The 22,292-nt window shown below is 38.0% G+C and overlaps 3 protein-coding genes across 4 annotated transcripts in view; 1 reads left to right on the top strand and 2 right to left on the bottom strand.

Moving 5' to 3' along the window:
• Positions 1-1,360: 1,360 nt before the first annotated feature.
• LOC126788245 (uncharacterized) lies at positions 1,361-3,009 on the bottom strand. Its single transcript, XM_050514215.1, has 2 exons — positions 2,329-3,009; positions 1,361-2,069 (listed from the first exon to the last, which is right to left on the bottom strand). Exons 1-2 carry the CDS (start codon positions 2,981-2,983, stop codon positions 1,636-1,638), a joined length of 1,089 nt encoding a protein of 362 aa, XP_050370172.1. The 5' UTR covers positions 2,984-3,009; the 3' UTR covers positions 1,361-1,635.
• A 6,743-nt stretch (positions 3,010-9,752) lies between these two features.
• LOC126789596 (ADP-ribosylation factor GTPase-activating protein AGD5) lies at positions 9,753-14,867 on the bottom strand. Its single transcript, XM_050515797.1, has 11 exons — positions 14,654-14,867; positions 14,031-14,089; positions 13,795-13,885; positions 13,404-13,458; positions 13,225-13,315; positions 12,870-13,104; positions 11,911-12,106; positions 11,615-11,787; positions 11,014-11,388; positions 10,861-10,919; positions 9,753-10,164 (listed from the first exon to the last, which is right to left on the bottom strand). The coding sequence occupies exons 1-11, from the start codon at positions 14,702-14,704 to the stop codon at positions 9,999-10,001; spliced, it is 1,551 nt and encodes a 516-aa protein (XP_050371754.1). The 5' UTR covers positions 14,705-14,867; the 3' UTR covers positions 9,753-9,998.
• A 1,649-nt stretch (positions 14,868-16,516) lies between these two features.
• LOC126786402 (uncharacterized) overlaps positions 16,517-22,292 on the top strand; it is a 403,094-nt gene continuing 397,318 nt past the window's right edge. Inside the window, exons 1-3 of one of the 2 annotated variants that reach the window (XR_007671190.1) lie at positions 16,517-16,604; positions 16,809-17,012; positions 17,824-17,943. Coding sequence is in view for 1 of the 2 variants with exons in the window: in XM_050512221.1 (XP_050368178.1) it covers positions 16,812-17,012; positions 17,824-17,880 (258 nt within the window). In the remaining variant the exon portion in view is untranslated. Of the gene's footprint in view, positions 16,605-16,808; positions 17,013-17,823; positions 18,061-22,292 lie in introns of those variants that run through there. The other variant, XM_050512221.1, reaches the window with a different exon arrangement.

The raw sequence follows: 22,292 nt of genomic DNA, 5'->3' as shown, positions 1-22,292 counted from the left end.
GTTCTTATTTCGGGTGATTCGTGTGTTTATTACCATTTGAAGTCTAAGGAGGATTATCTGATATGGATTTATTCATTTCTGATTCTGTTTCCGTAATGAAAATGCTTACAATTGTAACGCTCCATGCAAATCAATGACGTAACAAATTAAAAAGAGTTACATGAATGCCATACACAATATGAATAAGTAATAATTTTCGTATTGACTTGAAACTAACCAGAGTCTCGGCATGAACTTGACAGTAGATCGAGTACAACCGACCACCATTAATTTCTCCATAGCTAAGTAAAGAGGCTCGTTCATCATTATCGATCAGCAGCATGAATGAGATAAGTTACAAAAGCCCAATACCTGTCAGTTTCATCACCATTGGAGATGACATCACTAACCGGCCAGCTGAGACGGTGTCGTCTAATATATCCACGCAGATTAAGCTTTAAAATAATTGGTCCTCAAATTTGGGATATACTGCCATAACTGTATAAATACGAAGTCCCTTTTGGATCCAGCGTCTGGCTGTACCTTACTACTTTATTTCTTAATTTTCTTTCATACTCGCAAAACGTTACAGTGAAAGCAGCTGAAGTCTTTGATCTTCTAGGCAGCCAAATTTCTGGGTTTCCTTAGCAGTCAAGATTTGGCTACGTCTTTTTAGATTGAGTGCTCATCCAGAATTGTCACCAATTTCCAAGCTTTTTTGGCCACATTTGAACTTCCTGCCAAACATTTGGCTTGAGTTTCATGGTAATCAGGGTTTTCTGGGTCGACATCACCGCCATTTTGAAATCGCAGAATTTATTATATAACGGCTGCTAGAGCCTTGACGGTAGTAATATATACATGTGTTGGAACTGACATGGTGAAATCACTGAAATGTACATGTTGGTTCGTGAAGGTCTGATCGAAGTAAAGTTTTCCATTCGATTAAGCAAGTTAAATCATACGCATGTTGTCATTGTTGTGTACATATCACCACATACGAATGTATCAGCTAGAAGAGAAACACAAACCAACGAATACCGATCGCAGGCACTTCAATATTGATTTCCACTTCAAACGTGTGTACTCGTATAGAAGCTAGAGATATGTTGGAATTGCAGCTCGATGTATGCAAATTAAAATTGTGAAACAGATGACTTACGAAGAGAGAAAGAACTTGAGTGAATACGACGATGTACAGAAACGATACAAGTATACAATACGATATTGCTTTTCTCCCCATTTGTCGCGTACAGGTTTAGATCTTGATATCTGACTCCTCAAAAATATATAGGGTGTAATATTGATGTGTTCTATAATTTCGCCCTTATATGTAAACATGCTTATATGTAAACATGTTTTGTCATAGAAGAGCTGATGATACGAGCATAACTAGCTAGTGAGTAACATTTCTCACTTTGATTATAAAACTTGTACATTCTCAAGCATAATGTAGTTCCTAAACTAGTTTATAGCTTCATCCCCTCTTGAACAAACAAGAGGGAAAAAAACAATGGACATTGCCAACACGAAGCAAACCCCGTTACCCCGATTTTACTATGAACATATATCTTCCTTCTCGTTTCACCCCCCAACTTACTTCTTTGGGGTCGGAAAACTAGTAAATTGACCAAAATAGCCCAACACCCTGAAACCCTAACGAGCTAACGGCGCCGCCTGGGCCTCACGCCCGATCATATCCTGGTACTGGTTCAACGACTCCTGCCTCTGCAGCCTCATCTCCTCGTTAACCTTGTTTATAAACGCCTCCACCCGCCGGTTCAACTCGTCCTGACTCAGCGACGGCTCCTTCCTCAGCCGCCCCGCCGACTGTCCGCTACTTCTCACCGGGGAACCCGTCGCCGTCGTGGCGCTCCGCTCGTGGAACGTCTCCGACTTGTGCATCGTCCTGTTGTTGTTGGAAATCGCAGGAGGAGGAGGAGGGGTATTCTGGTCCATATGCTTATCCCACGTGTCGGACTTCTTCAAGTGCCTCGTTAACGGTACCGAGCGGCCGTCCGTTATCGTCTTCCACGTGCTCTCCAGTGTGTCGTGCCTCTTCGACTTCGACACTCCCAACGACTTCCCTCCTGCATCGACAACATGCTTTTTTCATTTTAATTTACCATTCTGCCACTGGCTTTTCAAAACCACAACTCCCACACAAAACGAGGGCATTATCGACTTTCAAAAACAAAACGTTTATCCGATCGCCGAAAGATTTGGGGCCGCCGATCCGACCAGTCGGTTAGGCCGTCCTCCTTCATACACATCCCCTTGAAAATTCAAAAAAGCTAAGAAAACGACAGGACGTATGGAAAGAGAGAGAGAGAGAGAGAGAGTGTTTACCTTCAGGGCTAGCTTTCACGGATTTTCTGTGACCGAATCTAGCGGAAACCGGCGGCTTCTTATTCTCATTCAGCCAAAACTCCATCGAGTTTTTCCTCTGCAAACCACCGCGTCCAGGCCTGGCTGTGGTGGCCGAGGGGATGACGTCATCATAGCCGTTAACCTCCGCCAGAACCACGCTCTTCTCCTCCTCCGGCTCCAAAACCTCCACGGCCTCCGCCGACACTGCTCCTCCGTACGAATCGGAAACATTGGACGACAACACATTGGAATCGTAGCCGTAATCGCTCAAAACGACGCCGTTGTAGGCCGCGTAGTCCGGCCTTGCTTCTACGGCGGAGAGTTTTACCGGAGGAACGGCCGCATGCGGTGGCGGCGGGATAGTGAGATCGGAGGCGTGGTGGTCTTGGGATTTGGGAGCGTGGAGCTTGGAGGAGGCGACGATGCTGATGATGATGCAGTTGATGAGGATGTAGAGGTAGGGAGGTCGGAGCCAGGGGAGGAGAGAGCTCCATAGAGAAGGTACTGGCGACGAAAGGATGTCCGCGGCGACCGGGGCCGAGAGCTTCAGTGCGACGGCCATGGAGACGACGCCGGTGGAGATCAGCACGATCTTGAGAGTGAATAACCAGTTGTTGCTCGAGGTCGACGACATTTTGAACGGGGGGGGAGGTCGGAATATTCTTACCTTGTCCGGAGAGAGAGAGAGAGAGAGAGAGAGATGAAGGGAGAAGGTGAAGGGGTTTATATATAGGGAAGTGGAGAGCGTGGAGTTTCAATGAAAATGGAAATGGGAGCTAGTGGATCAAGAAAAATAGGGTACGTAAGAGTGGCCGTATGGAGGGGAAGGGAAAAGTAAAGGAGGGTTAACTGGTTAAGTGACGATACACGTCATCATTACTGGGTGTTCTCAACATCGCCGTAAAAATTACACGTCCTAAAACTTAATTACTCATCACGTTTAGAAATTGGATCATGATTAATTGTGAAAAACTTGATACTCTCACTGCAGAGTTTGATTTAGAATCAACATAGTATGACCTGATCGAAACATTGGATGAGAGTGTCATTTAATTAGAGTCAACATTTTATAGTTTATATTCTGATAAATTGTTCTAAATCTCACTAAACGAAGCCTAATTGATAATAGATGGAGAAAGTCCTTGGCATTCTCCAGAAATTACCTAAGGAAACTGAAATTCGTGCCAAATGCATGTTAGAACTTAGAAGTATAGACGGTAACACTATATTTTTTGGATGAGTTTGTTACTAATAAAGTTGCTCAATCGTCTCGCATATGATTTGATTCCCATTTGATACATATAACTAAATTTTTTATATGTTTTTCTTATTCTTTTAACACCACCGTTCTGTCTTCACTGTATATAAAATCTCAAATAACAAAGTGGGAACATCTTCTACCTGTTTTTTATCCATCAAAGTAAAAAACAGCTTGACTTTTACTGGCTCCGATGAATTTCCATTTACTAAGTTGCCGTTGAAATTAGCATCAAATCCAGCTCAATCTTGCCCTAACATTTCCACAATTCGTAGTTTTCTTGATTTTGTATTAGGGTTTAGAACACAAGCTAGACTATCCGTACATGTGAATATCATAGAAAACATAGCCATTTAGGATTTTGCAGACCAATATATAATTAACCGACCAAACCCAACCTGCCGAGTCTAAAAATACCCAGCGGATTCCAGACCATTCTCGGGCTGGGAGCTGGAGACTTCCTCCTTTTGATCGACATTATTTTACTATGTGCAAAAGTGTTTTAGAAGCTGCGATTAACAATTTGAGTAACATTGTCCACATTTGCTTTACGTTATAATCTAAGAGGAAAAGAGCAAAGCCTTGTGTAGTAGAATAATGGGATAATTGGATGCAAGACTGCAAGTAGCTCACAGGGGACCAGGGTCTTGTTTAGTTGCGAGGAACAGTTGTAAATTAAGGGCAGAGTAGCGACCTCACCACTTATGCTCAACGGCTATATAAAAATGTGACCGTTAACTCCGGAAGCGCATGGAGTGTGTCTTTGAGGGAGGACGATCCTTAATCTCCGCCCCATCATCCACCGCCACCCACCATGGCCATTGGGGGAGGGGCGGTGCTCTCTCTCTCTCTCTCTCAAAGCCGAAGCCGACCACGTTTTAGAGCTACTGAGACATTTCAAGTGAGTTGTAGATACTTTGTGAGGACAACAACCGATTCCATTCTCAATTGGAATATGTATAGATTTGTTTAACCTCAGTTTGATTAACCTAACCAAGCAAAATCTAAAATTTGTGAAACTGAAAACAATACGTACGTTTATAATCCATGCATGGGAAAAACTAGAAAATTTATATTATTGCATGCCTCTCCGATCCTTTTTGTGAATTAAGGACTGCTGCAAGTTAAAACTCTATAAATTGGAGTGACAGTAGTATTTATCTGTGGCTCATAATCTACTCTCGATTGCTAAGATTTTGTGAGATCAAAAATTCAACATGTTATTGCTTCGATGGATGACAAAAAGAAAACAAACTTGCAAATATTGCAGTCCAAATTGTTTTGGCCAAAGGTCCGTGCCGGTGGAATTAATTTTAGGATTATTTTTTGGAGAATTTTGGATGTCTCGGGTACGTAATAGATATGTTGTATCGCTTCAACCGTTGTTGTACTTGCTCCATGTTAAATGAAAGTTCCGTTGATAAAAAAAAAAACAATGAAGTTCGATCTGTATAAGTTTAATTAGCCAGTTTGGGGATCCGAAGAAAACCTATCTAACAATATTCCTAGTGGTGGCAGAGAGTAGAGTCTTGATTTTATGGGAAACTAATTTGGTACATTGCTACCTTATACCGGGCCCGTCTCCATGCATGTGGCATGTAATTATAGGTCATATATATTCTTGTATTCATACCTAATTTTACCAAGATTTCTACACCTAGTATAGATCAAGAACAATATTCTGTTACAATATGCAGAATCAACGGCTGAGTAGAGTGAGTAATACAAGGAACATGTGGAGTTGTGGGTTGCCAAAACATAAACAAGCTAGCTAAGAATAACCAAAATTTGGGTTGGCCATCTCATGTGAACTTGTCAGTTGTCTACAGTCAAAAACCCCAGAAAATTAATGTTCAACAAATATAATTGAGCATTTCTTCACACCCACGCTAGCTACCACGAATCATTTACTCCTTGATCAACCTTAGGCTGTGTTTGTTTCAAGGAAGGGAAAGGAAAGTGAGAATCATTTCTATCAGGGATGGAAAGTGAGAATGCTTGGGGTGAGTGGAGGAAACAGTTTCCGGCAGATTTTCCTTCAAATTGAGATTTATTTCATTTCCCGCTCTTTTTACTTGGGATTCCAAACGAAACTTTTCATTTCCCAACACAGCCCGTGAAACAAACAAGGCTTAGTTCATTATAAGTCCTCTATCTACCGTATTTATTTAGTCGTTGAAAAAATACAGGTGCCATTGATCTAGCATAAGTGTGTTATCGTATCCAATTTCCCAATGATTTGGTGGATTAGTAACAGAGTTCAATCATGTGTTGTTAGCAGCTTAGAGCTTTGCCGACAAACCAATCCGAGAACCCATTAAGCTTAATGGTACTTGTGATTTTGTTTCTAGTCGCTCCTAGTGATGTTGTTTGGTCAAATATATAGATAAGCTAGCATGCATGGCTATATAGGTAGTACGTACGTCCAAAGAAATGGCCGGAAAAGTCCACCGGTAGTTGAGGGCCAAGAAGATTACGTACTGTACGTCTAAAGTCGTAAGATGTGTTTGTTTTGCACACTACAGTTCGCTCGTTGAAAATGTGAACCTGCTATAGCTAGCAGAACGATGAGAAATATAAGCCGCAATGGACCAAGTAAATTAACCGACGTACTGTATATTCGTTTTTGTATTCGATATGCTGTGAAATACATGGATGAGTTTGTTTTGGGCATTTCTATGACTGCTGTCTCTGGAATAAAGAAGCTCCTTACTTTTGTTCTTGTTTTGGTGATGGTGATGGAAGGTCCCGGCTGTCTGAGGCGGCCGGCGGGGGCTTAATCATAACTCATAAGAATGGGACAAGTCGGATGAGATCGACCAAGCATCTTCTAGATCATTGCAGGACCATTCACAAAAGATGTGATTCCGATGCAATGTAGATTCTCAAGTTCTTAACCCCATTAAGCATACATGAGAATTCTATATATCAATATATGGACGTACTCCTACCGATCGATCCTACTCTAATCCTAATCCTCACCACTACTGTTTAAAAAGACACGAATAATATTGTTATCCGAATAATCCGATCCAAATTACTTTAGACATGCCCGTCCGAACTTAAGGGTAATATCATTACTAGAACTTTTATATATGGATATGAATCATTTCTGATATATCATGATGGTATACATGGTGTTATGCTAAATGACATGCCAAAATGTGATATTGAAAGTTGGACATTTCTAACAAAACTCTCAACTATTCGTAAAGAATTTGTCCTTCATTTTTTAATGTCTCTAGCTCATATGTATTAGTTTAATTAGAACTAACACTTGCAATCTAATATTACAATGTTGCATTGGATGTATGCACACATACTTGAGACGTACCTTTTCTTTTCTTTTTTTAGGCCTGAAGCAAGTATGAAGCTGTCAAGAAGGAGATTCGATCATCTTCGATCACCATGGAGCAATATCTGAGCCTACATGCTTCCAAAGTTCCGGTCGGTACGTGGTGCCTTATGCTTGGTTCCCAGTGACCTACTATATTTGACTTACTCGGTTCACTGTCACAAGTGTGGACGTCAAGGAATCAATTATGATGAAGATTTTCGAACTGTAGCTTGCAGTAAACTATCTCCTTCAACTATATTCTCATGCCACTACCACCGTCCAATTATCCAGTTACTGACACGAGTTTGTCATCATCAATTAATCGCACAGAGGTGACCCCCTAGAAGAAGAAGAAGAAGAAAAAACAAGTCCAAGATCGATACCTAAACTTCTGTTTGGAAATTTCAAGAATTACCAAAGAAAAGTTGACTCAATTGGTTATACGTAAACTACGGGTCTATGGTGTCCTTCTAACTGACTTTCAGGCAACTAATCCAACTATACAAGCTCGTTCCTCGAAACAAATACGAAATTTCGAAGGAGATTTAGAAATTGAGCTCTTTCTGTTTTAATTATGAAGGAAAATGAATTCCTAACCAACATAGGAATTATTCATATTTCCGACTGAGAGCATACCTGCTTCGGTTGCCGTGGGGATCCACCGTTCAAGGGTCAGTTTGGGATAGCTTTTATGACCTGCTTTCGGCTCAAAAGCAATTTTGGGTGCAGCTGAAGCCGTTTGGTGACACCGTGACACTAAAATAACTAATTTTAGAGGAAACAGTGCCCCTAAAAGCATATTTAGAATAAGCAACCTTGAGTTGCTTTGCGAATTGCTTTCGGGAAAACACGGAGCCAACTTAATAAATTTATCACTTAACCCTATTTTGTCCTCATTGTTTTCTTCAAATTACCCACAACCTCTATCTCTCATCCTCTCCTCATCACATGTAGCAAATTATTGATCTACTTTTCCTCAGCCGTCGAATTTCCCTAATTTAGGATGCAACTCAATTAAGAACTCAGTTCTAAGAAGACTTTTTCTCACTGGGTCTCTATTGAAATCTCTTCCATATCTACTCATTTGATTTGAATGAAATCTCTTCTTAGAAAAACACTGATTTCTCACCGGGCATGTTGTGTGTAGTATTGGGTTGTTGAATTAAATCATTCTTTGTTGGTATAGATTGATATTGAATTTTTCGGATTAAATTCACAGTCCACCACCAGCCTCATTCTCTCATGTTCTTACGACTTGGTCCAATTTTTTGCGATATGGGTGATGGAGGAAGAAAGAGGAGAGCTCATGTTATTTGTTAATTAGTTTATGGTGATCTGGGTAATGGAGGAAGAAAGAGGTGAGCTCATGTTATTTATTAATTAGTTTATGGTAATCTGAGTAATAGAGGAAGAAAGGGCAGACGCGAGAGAAGCAAGGGTGTTCGTCATCGATCAACTCCTCCGGCACAGTTATGATCCCATTGTGGAAAGTAGAGAGCAGAATTGAGTATCTTACTGCATTTTCGTTGATTGTTACTCTATGCAAACAAGGTTGTATCATGTCATTGCTCCGTACTTGAAACCCGTCGCCGGTCATGAATATAAAAGAGGTAGGGGAGGCATCGAAGCCAATCCATTGTTCGCCATGCTTTGTTTTGACCTCCAAGCCATTCACATGGTTTTGATGAATAATGGTAGTGAGGTTCAAGTCTCTGTGCTCCGGAAGAGCCTTGTGGGTTTTCTCCTTATTGTCTGCTGCATTGTATTTGTGGAGTCGAAGAACATAGTCAGTGAATCCAATAGCAGTACTTCTCCACACCCTAGTGCTCAAATATCATTCTTGTCATTGTCTGGTCTAACCCCGTCACCAGCTTGGCATATGAATTTGCAGTCTCACTAACAAATGAAACCATCAACAAACTTGTATCACATTCTCGGTTATACTTTCTGTAACAGCAGACATGCCAAAATTACCAGTGCCATGGCTACGAGGTCATAGAAATAGAAAAAGAGTGATACCATATACATGTATATCAGGTATGTTGCATATACTACAAAATTATAAACATGGCACTAATTCAGTAATTCTGATAGAGAATCCCATGAAAACCTGGAAGAAAATGATCGATATTAGAGTACGTACTCACCCAAAATGATGATTTCCAAAATGGTTTCAAAGGAGCATTATACAAGTATAAATGTTTTTTGATCAAGAAGTAAAGAATTTTGAGATAAGTTATTTTCAATATATTAAGCATTGCAATGTCTGTTTCAGTAATTTTAAAAGCCACAGCACATTTGTAAAACAGTTTACCAAACAGGTTAGATGATTCCTCTCACAGTAACTTTAAAAACAATTCTGCTCACATCAGCTTTAAAAGTAATTTTGTCCACAGCACGCTGTGCCAAACTGGGCCCTAAGTCTCTTTTGTTTTTGGTCAATCACCGTTCAAGTTCCTCCATCCCAAAACTACCTGGTTGCTTCCCTTATTCTTTATCTTCTCATTTTGTTAGCGACTGGAAGTCGATAATCGTTCTCAGTTTTCTCCGGCTAAAAATTGGCTGAAACTGATCAGCCACACGATTATGCCATACACTTCGTAGACAGAAGACCAATTTCTGTTCTTGTATTTGGCAGCTAAAGCCAGGATGAAGGCAATCACTAGGATTGAGACTGAGGTCGACGGCAATAGGCGAGAAGGCATTCTGCTAAAAGCTTCAAACAAAACCAACAATTGCAATATGCTCTAAACAGATCATCTTACGTTATGTAAAGAACGTGTTCAGTTCAGGTCCTAAGAAACACAGTTGAGTTGGAAACAAAATAATTGTGATCAATCTAAAACCATCTTATTCTCAAATAATCCTAATCATACAAATGAAGTAATTACCAAGAGATGAAAAGTAAAAAAGTGGACTGCCTCTACATATAGATTACAAACCCCAGTAAAGGTGGGAAAAGGGGAACTAAGTAATATTTTCCTGTGATTCAAGTGTTCTTTTCTTTCTTTAAATAGTATAACACAGACCTCATAATATCACCCAAAAGGGTCCTCACTGTTTTGCGAACATCCCTTGTGTTAAAGAAGAGAAATCATAATCTTTTCCCTTTTGTGTCAAGGTTGAAGAAGTTGCAGCAGATGTAGGAGATGGTGACTGACTTTTGTTCACTCCAGCAGTCATCCCATTAACTGGGCTAGCTTGGGGCATAGAATAAAAGCTGTAAAAGATTCAAATACAGATCAGTTCATTACAATGTTTCAGAATATTAAGTAGTTAAAATCAAAATAGGATATCAGAAATCGTGAACACACAACTGGTTGAAAGATGTAATAAACGAGGGAAGGGGCAACTAAATGCAGCATTACCACATGCAATGAAGGATACTTTAAGAAAGGTAAAACTACTTGGGGTTTTGCATCCCTCACTGTCCCATATAAACTTGTGGGCATAAATATTTAAGCCATCATATTTATTGATAATGCTTCCCAAAAAAGTACCACACATACATATATCAGACAAAGAAAATACCAGTCCAGGTTAATAACTGAAATCAAAAATCTGGGCCAATTTCCCAAAAGTTTGAGCTCTAGCAAAAACAAGTAAACCAAAACAGCAGATTTCATATTGCGCCTTTTCGTTTTTATCTCTCTTTATTCACAGTGCTGGATGGGTGTCGCCATGACAGTCAATGACACAAACCCATGAAGAATGGGGCGGCACATCAACACCCAACCAACATTGTACAGTCGAGATTATATGCATCACAAGGACAATTATTAATATTATATGTTCCGAAGCTCAAATTCCATGAGATAATTTAAAGTGGCATCGACTAATTTCAATTTACATCAAAGGCTGCCTCAATAGCAGCATTTACCTATACAACTCAGATAAGCAGAGATACATGACATACCTAGACATTGAATATGGAACAGAACTTCCTGTTGGATTTGCCGCTCCTGCTGTCCCTGCCTGGAAGGATAAATAACAATTGAGAAACTCCGTAGATGCGGATAGATAAACTACATTACATGATCAGGCAAGCCTGTCCATCTATGGACCCTACCTGTGCAACATTCTTTATACCACCCTGTCCGTCCACAGGCATCATCATCCCAGGAATTTGGTAACCAATGTTTGGCCAACTTTGGGTGGGTAAACTGCTTCCATTTGACACAGGCTGTTGAGCAATGCCAGGAAACTTTTGGTCCATGCCGCCAGATTTAGCTGCAGCAGCCATGAGAAGAGATTGTTGTTGAGCCAGCATTGCAAGTTGCTGTTGGGAAGATAAATTGGTGCCGTTCAAAACAGGTTGTTGTGTAGTGCCCGGAAACTTTTGGTCCCCACCGGCAGATTTAGCTGCAGCCATGAAAAGAGACTGCTGCTGAGCCAACATTGCGAGTTGCTGTTGATGCATGGCAAATGGTGACACCATATTGGACTGCAGACATTTGAACCATCATATTAGATGACATATATCTCCATACGAATTGTAAACATTCATTTGACTAAAATTAGAAGGCTTAAAGATAATAAATCAACACACACTTCAGCAATTGAGCAGAGTCCCAACTAGGAAAAACAGATTCAGTTTTGATTAAATGTCATCAAAATAATACAACACTTCCCTAACAGATTGTAATTGTACATAACAAGGCATTCCATACCTTCTCAAACAGACTCATAATATCATTTTTAACATCTTTCTTGGGTTTCTCTGCAATAGGTGCTAATGACGGTGAATCTGCGAATAAATCCTCAATCCCTGAAGCAGGCTTGCTACTGCTTTCTTCTGATTTTTGTGGACTGGTTTTCTCAATTTTTGATGCTTCATTAGCCGCTGCAGATTGAACACAAGAACATATCTCAAACTCAAGAAAATGACAAGAAGTCGGAACTCTGAACCAAACATCCCGAATGAACAAGGGAAGCTAGTTGAGGTGATATGGAAGAGAGGACATACACTGAAAACCTGCCCAATCGTTATCATCAGTTGGTGCTGCATCTGAGCTATTCTCGCTTGGTGTATCTACTGAGAGCATGCCGAAAAGGTCAGTTGCAAAATCAACTTTTGGAGGGGCAGCAGAAACAACTTCAGCAGCTGGCTTTCTTTCTTCAGCCTGTGGAACAACATTTTGTGGTTTTGGTACATGTACAACCTGTTGATATATATAGAGGATGCGTCAAAATTTTCTATAACAAAGCATTTAAGAAATGTCAGTTTGATATTAACATTTTCTATCACCTATTGTTATAGAAAACTAACAAAGCTAGCCGTGAAAAAAAGCACACACAGAACATAATGATAGCAGAAGAAACGTGTCATACAAAATGTATTTCTTCATCAAATGAAAGATCCAGTGTCTCATATGAATGCCTCTAGTTTTTACACTACGAACTCCTACCTGTTGACAATTAAACATGTTTACTCTAGATAATAGAAAGCCACGCTTAGCTCTGGTGTGAGCACAGTTAGCACACTGATACATTCTTGTCCAGTGCATTACTACCCAGTATAGCACATATTCTAGTGCAGTAGCTAGAGCCCCCGAACATAACTTGGTCCACACAACTAATACAAGTAACTAGCAAGCACAATTAACATGATTTTTAGAGAAACATAATTTCTAAATTTTAATAAAGAAAAAAGGTTACACACACAACTATGCATCCTCTAAAAAGAATTTGCCTTTGGGTTGTTTTTTTTTCTTTCCTATTTCCCAATTACTATTAATTTCCTTATTTCTCAAAAATGTTGTTAATAGATAACAATATACAGACCCTACACTTACGTCTGTAGTCAATAAAGTTTGCTAACCAGAATCACAGGTATTATAGTTTTGAGAAACATTTCCATGGATCACAAGAAAACAAAATGCAAACAGACAAATTGAGAATTGACAGAAACACAATATGACATACATGTTCAGGCCCTTTAGGAGGAACAGGTACACTGACTCTTCCCGCAGGTACAGTGTCTCTTCTACTAGCTGTTTGTGTGCTCTTCCTTTCTCCAAACTTCTTTTCAGACTTCGCTATATACCCATGCCCACTGCTTTCCACAGGTCTCTGCCAATGTGTGGAAGCAGTTTCCTCGCGTCCTCTAGAAGGTGATTTTGGTTTTCCATCTTTAGCAACCCATCTCTTATCTTCATACCTGAAGAAAATATCCAATCATCAAACAACACCCAGGAATGCATTAACATAATGATGATAGGTAGCAACTCCATAGTGTAAATAGATGATAGTTATCTTAGGGATACCGTCAGGCACGCACTTTGCACGAATAAAATTTTCAATGCCAACTCTGTCATAGTTTGGAGGTAGTTCTGCTTCCCAGTAACTATTTGCCTTTTCATTTCCCATTGCTATATGGAATCACAAAATGATGTCAATCCTAAAGAATATATTCATCAATCTTGAGATCTAAAACCTAAGTATAGCAGAAAAACTTACATTGAATAAATGCAACTTGCTCTGGAAGCCATGTGTCCAACGTAGCAGACCTCACCTGTAATGAAAAGCAACAATATAAGATGAACCATTGCATATGTAACTAATGTTTCCTTAGGTACTAGTTTCTCTGTGGGTAGGAAACAACTAAAACTAAAAGTTATAAGGAAAAAAAAAAGAAGGAAGAAAGAAAACTCTAAAAGATTAATAAGAACATGTGACCAAATACACCGTTGCCAGATTTTATCATTAAATGTGATCATGATGTTATACCACCGAGTGAAAGTTGGTAAAACAAAATAGCTTGGTGGGGTCAATTCAAAAAAATGAAAATCCTTTACCTTACAGCTTACATGATACTATAAAAACGTGGCATGAAAAATGAAAAAATCACCTTGGATATGTGCACTCCGAGACTTCTGTGGATCCCAGAACACTGCATGCATACAAAGATACCTAAGTTCACACTGGCCCATCTCGGACCCCTGCAAAGCAATCAAAGCATTCAAACAGTCTTGACTACTAGATTTTCTTCAAGACACCTAGCTTAATATCAAATTGAATCTAGTGCTTCACAATTCAATATATAACTATGTAGATAATCTATGTTGGATTTTCACAGCTACATACTTGGCTTTGCAGTCAGCACATTCCCTATTCTCTGGTAACTTAAGAAGCCCTTCCAGTATCTGCATAAGTTGAAGAAACACAAATATATAAACAACGGAACCACCAAATAATCAAAGACAGAAATTCAACAACCTAGGAAAGCCTTGTGAGCATGAAATGATTAAATCACACTATTATACTCGTTAACATTCCGTAAACAGATCCTTCAAACTAAAACCTCTTAAAGTAGGTAAACCAATAACATTAACAAACGTTTACCCATCTGATAACACCAAATAGATGTCAACTAAAAATCGCAGAAGCTCGTAATCAAGGTTTAAAATAAGCAACATTTACATCATATTATCAAGCATCCATTCCCCTAATTTCAGCTCCACAACAGAAGCAATCAAATCACCACTTGAAATTAACCCCCCAAATTCCTCAATCCTTGATGCATAAGCACTTAATCCATATAGATAATCAGATGAACACAACAGATCGAATCTTACCAAATCCGACTTGACAAAAATTACATTCAATTATCCGAATCAGAATTAAACAAATAGTAGCAAGATGAAATCCAATATCAGAATCGAAGATCATACAACCAGCCAAAATTAGGAGTAAAGAGGTTTGGAGACCTTTCGGTGCTTGGCGTTGAGCTCCTTGGTGACGTTGGCCTTCTCGTTCATGGTGAGCGTAGAGAGCGAAATTGAGCAGAGAGGAGGGAGAAGAAGGAGGGAGGGCAGCTGCAATGACGACGGGTCAAAATGGTCTTTTACCTCTCTCTCTCTCTCTCTCTCTCTGTCTCTGAGACCACCCAAAGAAACGAAGGAGAGAGATCGCAGCAGAGTCGCTCTTGACTTTCTTTCTTTTCACTTTTCTATTATCTCTGTTTTTTTTTTCTTTTTCTCTTGCTTGTTTTCCAACGTGTCAGATGGTAAATTCTAATATTCGAATATCTACTAGTGTAGTAAAGCAGCGAGTAGGTTTCTTGATTCATAAGTGGTAGCAACTAGCAACCTTACATGATGCCACTTTGTGTCATAGAATTACTTTCTGCAAGTTTTTATAATATGTTGTCAATTGAATTTATAAAGAAAATGTAATTGTCCGTGAGAATCTCGATATTATTTCAAAATGTCTTTATATTATGTAATTTAGAAGGTTTGCATTATGCAGTTTTATTAATAGTAACAGTGTAATTACTAACGTTCTAATCATTTCATTCAACAATAATTATAATCATTCATTAGTTTTGTAATTTTTTTTCCGAATTCTAGTAACATGGAAATAAGTGGGAGAAAGGCATCTCAATGTCTATATAAATGGTAGCTAAAACCAATGTGTGAGAAAGAAGATTAAAGTCGAAGGTTTAGTCCTAGGTAGGAATATGTAGCTTCAAAGTTATTTTTCCAAACAGGTGCAACAAACAACAAATAATAACACAACAACTTCAAATTTCACTTGCTATGCCAGCTATGATTACAAAAAAGGAAAAGAGAATATCATTGTGGGAATCTATATTCATCCACTTAAGAACAAGTGGGATGGCAGAAAAAGGTAAGGGTTGGCCATGTGATGATGATAAGCCAGATGGTTGGATCTTTTAGTGGATCTTCCTCCATGGGAAGTATGCAATATCATTAGTGACTTGTTTTTTTTTCCGGATATAAATCATTAGTGACTTGTTTAATTCCATTCTTTCTTGCAGATCTTGCTGATGTATTTTATTAATAGGAACCTTTTGGTAATTTAGGCCATCATCTTCGAGTGGTAAAACCATAACGTCTCAAACGCAAGTGATTGACACATAAAAATGTGAGTCTAACAACCGTACGTGATTATGAGAGAACATCTAGTCTTGCCAATGATGTTGTTATAATTGAAGGGATTGTGATTCAAATCATGAATGTTTACTGAACTCAAATTAGGTATATCAAACAATTCAGATACAAATCTAAAATATATTGTGAGTCGTATTTATGACTTTTTTATCCTCCTGCTTATGAAGGGGGAGATTGCAGAATAATTAATTTTTACTTTTGACATAAAGGGGCATGGCCAACTCTGGATCAAGACAAAGCAGGCCCATGCCTAGGGCCGAAATAAATAATGGACTTTTTTTACATGAAATATAAAAATTAGTAAAAAATTGATATGTAATTAATTAGTAAGTCTAAAATTAACTATTTATTCATATATTCTTCAATTATTTATTGAAAGATTTTAATAAATACTCCAATTATCAAATTTTATAGGCGTAAATCATGATAAAATGCATTGTTTTTTCTCATTTTTATAAATGTAATTTGATATTTGACTCTTAAAATAATAAATTTAGTATATAACTGATAAATTATATTCCATTTATAATGTGAATATCTTAAATTTTATTTAATTAGTAATAAATATTTTATTTAATTAATAATTTTTTATTTTTCGTCGAGGTCTTATTTCGCATAGGGCCGGTCATGGGAAGGGGCCAAAGGGGTTATAAATATTTTAAACTGGAGCCGGATGATGAAATTACTTGGCGTCACCGCCGTACTCTTCACCTTTCCGACACCGACCACCGCGACTTGTTGACTAGTAAGTCCCTCTATCCTCTTCTCAATTTATCAATTCCCTCCCTGTTTCTTAACAGAAACCCAATTGGAACAAGATAGATTGCTATCAGTGAACCCTAAGGCAAAATCTCCCGCCCGATCCAAAGCCCCAGAAACCCTAGCTTTTAATTCCAAATTACGATGGTTTCAATTGTGTTTGATTATGGGCTATGTTGATTTTGTGAAGGACATGAGTACAATTGATGCGACCATGGAGGATAGTGGTGCTGTTGTGCGGCCTAAAGCTCAATGGAAGCAACTGGGGCCTGTGGAGCAGGAGGCCGCTGTGCACGAGGAAGTGAAGAAAATGCAGAGGCTGCCTGCTAACAGTGGCTATGTTTCGCATCGATTGCGGGTTCTTAATAAGATCCTGCAGCTTCTCTCCATTCAGGTGAATTAACATTATCTACAGTTACTGTGTTTAAGCCCTGGTGCAGGAGCTAGTTTGATTGTATCTGCTGTTGGTGTTTTTTGATTTAGTTTAAGTATGTAATCGTGGCTTATCCTTAATTTCAAATGGGAAATGAACGTTTTAGTAATGAGGCAACATTGCTTTTGATAGAAAACATCCCATATGCCTGCATAGCTTGCTGGTTTAGATGATGTATATGGGGATAAAAACTACTTGATAACCAAATCGAGCATCCTAGAACCGGAAACTAAGGTTGGAATGATCTGGAATCGTCGAAGACCTCATGGATTAGAAACCAGGCAGACAATTGTTTTGTACCGCAACGATGTGATTAAAACCTCGCAATTGTACATGAGTAGAGCCTTTTAAAATAGACTAGAGTTTAACATACCACTTCTATTGGCTTGTGTAAACTCATGAAAACCAACCTACAGTGAAGGTAACAATCACATTTGATTGCTTCAAAGGTACTTTATGAAACTCGTTCTGTAACACAAATAAGCATAAAGTGGTCAGTAGCTATATGCTCCACACTTAGCTACCATTCTGTGAAATCCATACACGCAGGTACTGCATGAATACCTGGAAACTGTTTAGGTAATGATGATCAATTAGATTAGAGACCACAGTAACTAGTTCAAAAAGTTTTGAATGAAGATCACTCTGTTCTGTTATACAGCATGAAATCATTTTTCTTTCTATATGATTCTGATCATAGTTACAATATAAAGGATTTTGACAGAGTATTTAATGCTGTTTTTGCTCTTTGTGATGCACCTTTATACCTCAGAGAACTACATCACAAGATCACGAGTTGGAATTGCTTTTTGCTGGGCTTTCAATATGAACTGAACCTTCCAAGGCAGTGGTCACTTGGTCAGTGGCATAATCATCTTGCACTGGGATCTATCATCTATATATGTAACTACATGTTAGTCTAAATTGTAATGTTTTGTTTCCAACATTGTGGCATATGTTTCATTGCTCATTCTGTTGTTAATCTGAAGAAAGAGAATTTTGGTATGTATATTTCTCTCAAAGCAGGAGACTTTAATAGCTCATTGCCTCATTCTATAAATTAGAAAATGTTCAATTTCTTGAAAAAAAAAAACTAGCTAACAAAACATGCGTGTTTGGATAAGGAAAAAAAACAGAAGAGAAAGAGAGCTCAATTAAAAGTGAGGATTTTATCATTTTGTAACTTCCCTAACCTGCTTTTACTTTTCGTTACTGAAATGAAGTTGTACATAGTGGTGGTTGCGGGCAACTTCCTTGTATATTCTGGTCGACATTGCCCGTTTTATCTTAATTCAACTCGTTCATGATAACCTAGGATGCATAGAATCGGGTGTGGGTACGTGGAAGAGAAGCGTTTAGAAATACGGAAGCGATTTTTTTTCAAAAATTAAGGAAGCGGGTGCGTTTTGGAAACGTCAGAATAATAAATATATATTATATACTATTTTTAGTTTTTATTTTATTATTATTTTATCCAGTTTTAAACTAACTTGATAACTATTAATAACTTCTTTTATAAACTATAATTATCTTTAGTTATAGCAATATTAAAGTTTCCTTTCAAAATTCAAACAAAAGAATGTCCAATATAATGTGAAGGTATTGGCCACGTGCAAGTCAAAGAGACATCACTAGATAAAATTGAATAAAAAAATGTTCGTCTTCTCTCTATCTCATCAAGATTTTCTTCATATCTCTCCCGAGCTCTTTTTTTTTTCTGACACATTAGATCAATTGATGATATTCATCTTTAACCGCTTGAAGAAATTGAAAAAAGATGAGACGACAATAAGAGACTCAAGACATTGATTGATGAAATAGTGGAAGGGAAGGAATCACGCTTCCAATTTAGAAGCCAACGCTTCCGCCGCGCTTCCAATTAGGATGCCAACGCTTCCACCGCGCTTCCAGTTTAGAAGCCAACGCTTCCGCCGCGCTTCCGCTCCCGCTTCCGCTTCCGAAGCGGAAATCGGTCGTCAAGGCAAGCTGCCGTGCTATGTAGATGATAACGGTAGAGGTGTTGGTTGGGCAAACACGTCATGGCTCACCAAGCCAGCAGTTAATAATTGTAGTTTATGAAATTTAAAGTTGCTAATGATATTAATTTTGTTTAACGAGAAAGGTTTGTTGAGAAAGAATAGAGAGATCATCTTATTTATTAATATGAACCTCTTTATAATTAAGATAAAATATGATGAAACCAAACAAAACCAAGGTCTACCAGATTGTTCAGTTGAAACTGAGATCATATAGCTCAACAAATTTTGAATACATTATCATAGAAGAAAGATTTTGGGAAAATGACCATTTGAACAAAAATCCTAAATTTTTTTACCAGTTCAATTTCTTGTGCCCAATTCAATATTAGTATAAAAATTTATACTACTACCCTTAATTAACTAACTGTATCACTCACACTGATCCCTCACCTCACCCCTCTCTCTACTGAGCAACGCCGACAAGGTCTGCTTTCTGATCGCAGCTCTCTCTCTCTCTCTAACCAAGCCGTCACTGACGAGATCCAAATCAGGCTGGCGCTGGTGAAGACAATGCAGAAGACGTCGGAACTGTAGTTTTTAATGTTGGTGCTAAATCCATTCTGACTTTAACAATTGCAGTATACAAGGTGTGGATGTGAAAACATTGCACGCTAAACTGAGAAAAAGTCCAGTGAATACTAGGAAACAAATACACAGTGTGCAGATCTGAAGTCTCCTATCATAGCCGACATTCATACAATTGTGAGGCAGAAACCAAAAGATATGGCGTCTGAGTCTGCATGCAGATCCAACTTTGCCTTAGTCGGGGCTCGTACGCCTGAATATGTGATTAGAATCTTTTTGATAAAGGAATTCGTGTTCAGGCAGTTTTGTGATGATATAATAGTTCCCGTTGCACCCAGTATGAGGACCATATCAAGTTCGAGAGTAGTAAGATGGAGCAATGATGTTGCCTTATGCTTTGTGGTTGGGTCTATCTTGCTCTTGTATATAATTTTATGAGAAATTAATATATATACTTGTCACATATCTCACATGACGTATCTCTTAATATTATTGGTATATTTTTTTACTGTGGTTCTTATATGTAAATAAACTTTTGTCATTTTCACTGCGTGCATGTTAATTATACCATAATGTAATATGATTGGCTGGGTACATTACATGATAGTGTCACGTGGTGTAGCGAGTATACATAATAACTTTATAATGTTGAAGTAGTCTTCTCTTCTTAATTAGATGTCTTTGAGACTTTTAATCATTTAAATAAAAAAATTCAGGAGCAATCTGAAATTGAAGTTTGGCTTGGAGGTACAATATAATAATGTGTACTCCACTAAATTGTTGTCTTTTTTTGACGGAAAAGTGCAATAGCACAAAAATATTAACTCATGCCAAATGGTTATTACATACCCACTAGCTATTACATAAAAATTAGATCAAGTCTTTAAAATGAAAAACATCTCCATGGTACATATAGAAGACCATTTATGAAATAAATAAAGCTCATTAAATTGTTTTCTTTATACTTGAGGATACCAAATTATTGTTCTTGTACGTTAAACGCTAAATAGTTGCGGATTTAGGGTACCACATTCTGAATGTAGTTAACACATGTCCGACAATCATAGTTCTTGAAGCGGCACATGTTGCAACCCATACACACACAAGAGGTGCATCCCTTACATGTTGGGGCACGAGGACAACTCCGATACGTTTTCAAACCAACTCGCTCTTCTTCATCTTCAAATTTTGTTCTAGAGAAACATTAAAACCATTAATATATTGTACTAGTATTCCACATATATTGAAGATGATATATTGAAGGTGCAATATCAATAAGAGAAGCAACTCATTTGTCATAATCGTCAGTACATCTCCAATTTATGATTGTCGAGGCATCATAGAAAGCTTTGCACTCGGCCACTGTGCGCAGGCGAAACCTTCGCTCTTTCATACACTCACAACAACTAAGGAATTCATCATGATGGACAAACTTTGATTTGGGACGATCCTAGTTATTTTCATTTGCAGCGTACTTGTAATATCTCAATAGTCCTGACTTCCGAAGAGATATTTTTTGGCCTTCTTTCATAATCCAGATGTTGCTCTTTCATCTTCTCTCTCCACGCCTTGCATGACTCTCGAATTCCTTTGATCTCATTCTTATCGGGTTAGTAGACACAATATTTTCTGCATTTTAAACATCAAAGCATTAGGTTGACATATACGAGAAGGTAATTAAAGTGCAAAAACTAGGTAAGATTTATCAACATGATGAATAAAATAGCCACTTATCTCATTGTTCTCTTTGGTATGCTTAAAGGGGCAGTAGTAGGTGATAGTAAATTGTTCGGTTGAAGAAATCATAAGCGTCCCAACAGTGTCACCAAAATTTTTATCGGTGCAACCACACAAGACTTCGATGACATCTTCACCTTTTTTTGAATCTCTCCATATTTCGAACCGAATTAAACTCTTCTTTTTCAAACAAGGTTCACATTGGTCTTTGGATCGCAATGATATCATTATATTGAGATGCATTCTTTCTCCTTACAACTGATGTTCCCTTTGGACCTGTATAACGATTCAAAGAAACACACTAATTAGCCTATAAAAAACCAGAGGAGAAAAGACACAATAACATTTGAAACTGTTTAAATTTTTTGGTATGTGTGCATGTGAACCCATTTAATACGTGTTCATGAACCTTGCCTCAGAGAAATAAGTAACGGTTATCTTTAAATACTTTTATGTATTCAAAATTTTAAACTGAAGATATTATATTAATACAATTTCTATATTTTCAAATATCAAATGCAATGTTTCTTAACGAAAGATGTTATGCATAATTTATAAATCATACAGTTTAGTTTTTTTGAAGAGAGGAGTGCTAATAAGTCGTAGTTGTATATAGAATAATTTCAGCAGGAGTACGTTTAATGAGTATATCTATGTTATATATGTATTGTTGTGAACTCACAACTCACAACCTCTTGACTATGTGGAAATAGTAGCAGAGGGGCAGATAATTAAAATTCTGGCTGTTATTTTTACTTTTAAACCAAAGTATTTTTAATATATATATATATATATATATATATATATATATATATAGCGTATGCCATATTGAAAAAGTGTATGTATAAAAGACATTAAATTGCAAACCATATGTAATCTGAGCACTATATAAGGGTGAAAGTACGTAACTATACATAGGGAGGAAGATACACCTCTTAAT

This window comes from Argentina anserina, chromosome 3 (assembly GCF_933775445.1).
Source record: "Argentina anserina chromosome 3, drPotAnse1.1, whole genome shotgun sequence".
NCBI classification, from domain to species: Eukaryota; Viridiplantae; Streptophyta; class Magnoliopsida; order Rosales; family Rosaceae; genus Argentina; species Argentina anserina.
The sequence above is the reverse complement of the archived record's forward strand: the minus strand, read 5'-3'. Positions and strand labels throughout refer to the sequence as shown.

Excerpts from the sequence above, each read along its gene's own strand:
- LOC126788245 (XM_050514215.1), bottom strand. The coding sequence starts at position 2,983 with ATGTCGTCGACCTCGAGCAACAACTGGTTATTCACTCTCAAGATCGTG. Across the intron at positions 2,070-2,328 it reads CGTGAAAGCTAGCCCTGAAG|GAGGGAAGTCGTTGGGAGTG; the intron begins GTAAACACTCTC and ends TTGTCGATGCAG.
- LOC126789596 (XM_050515797.1), bottom strand. The coding sequence starts at position 14,704 with ATGAACGAGAAGGCCAACGTCACCAAGGAGCTCAACGCCAAGCACCGA. Across the intron at positions 14,090-14,653 it reads TCAACGCCAAGCACCGAAAG|ATACTGGAAGGGCTTCTTAA; the intron begins GTCTCCAAACCT and ends CAACTTATGCAG. Across the intron at positions 13,105-13,224 it reads GAAAATTTTATTCGTGCAAA|GTATGAAGATAAGAGATGGG; the intron begins GTGCGTGCCTGA and ends TATTTTCTTCAG.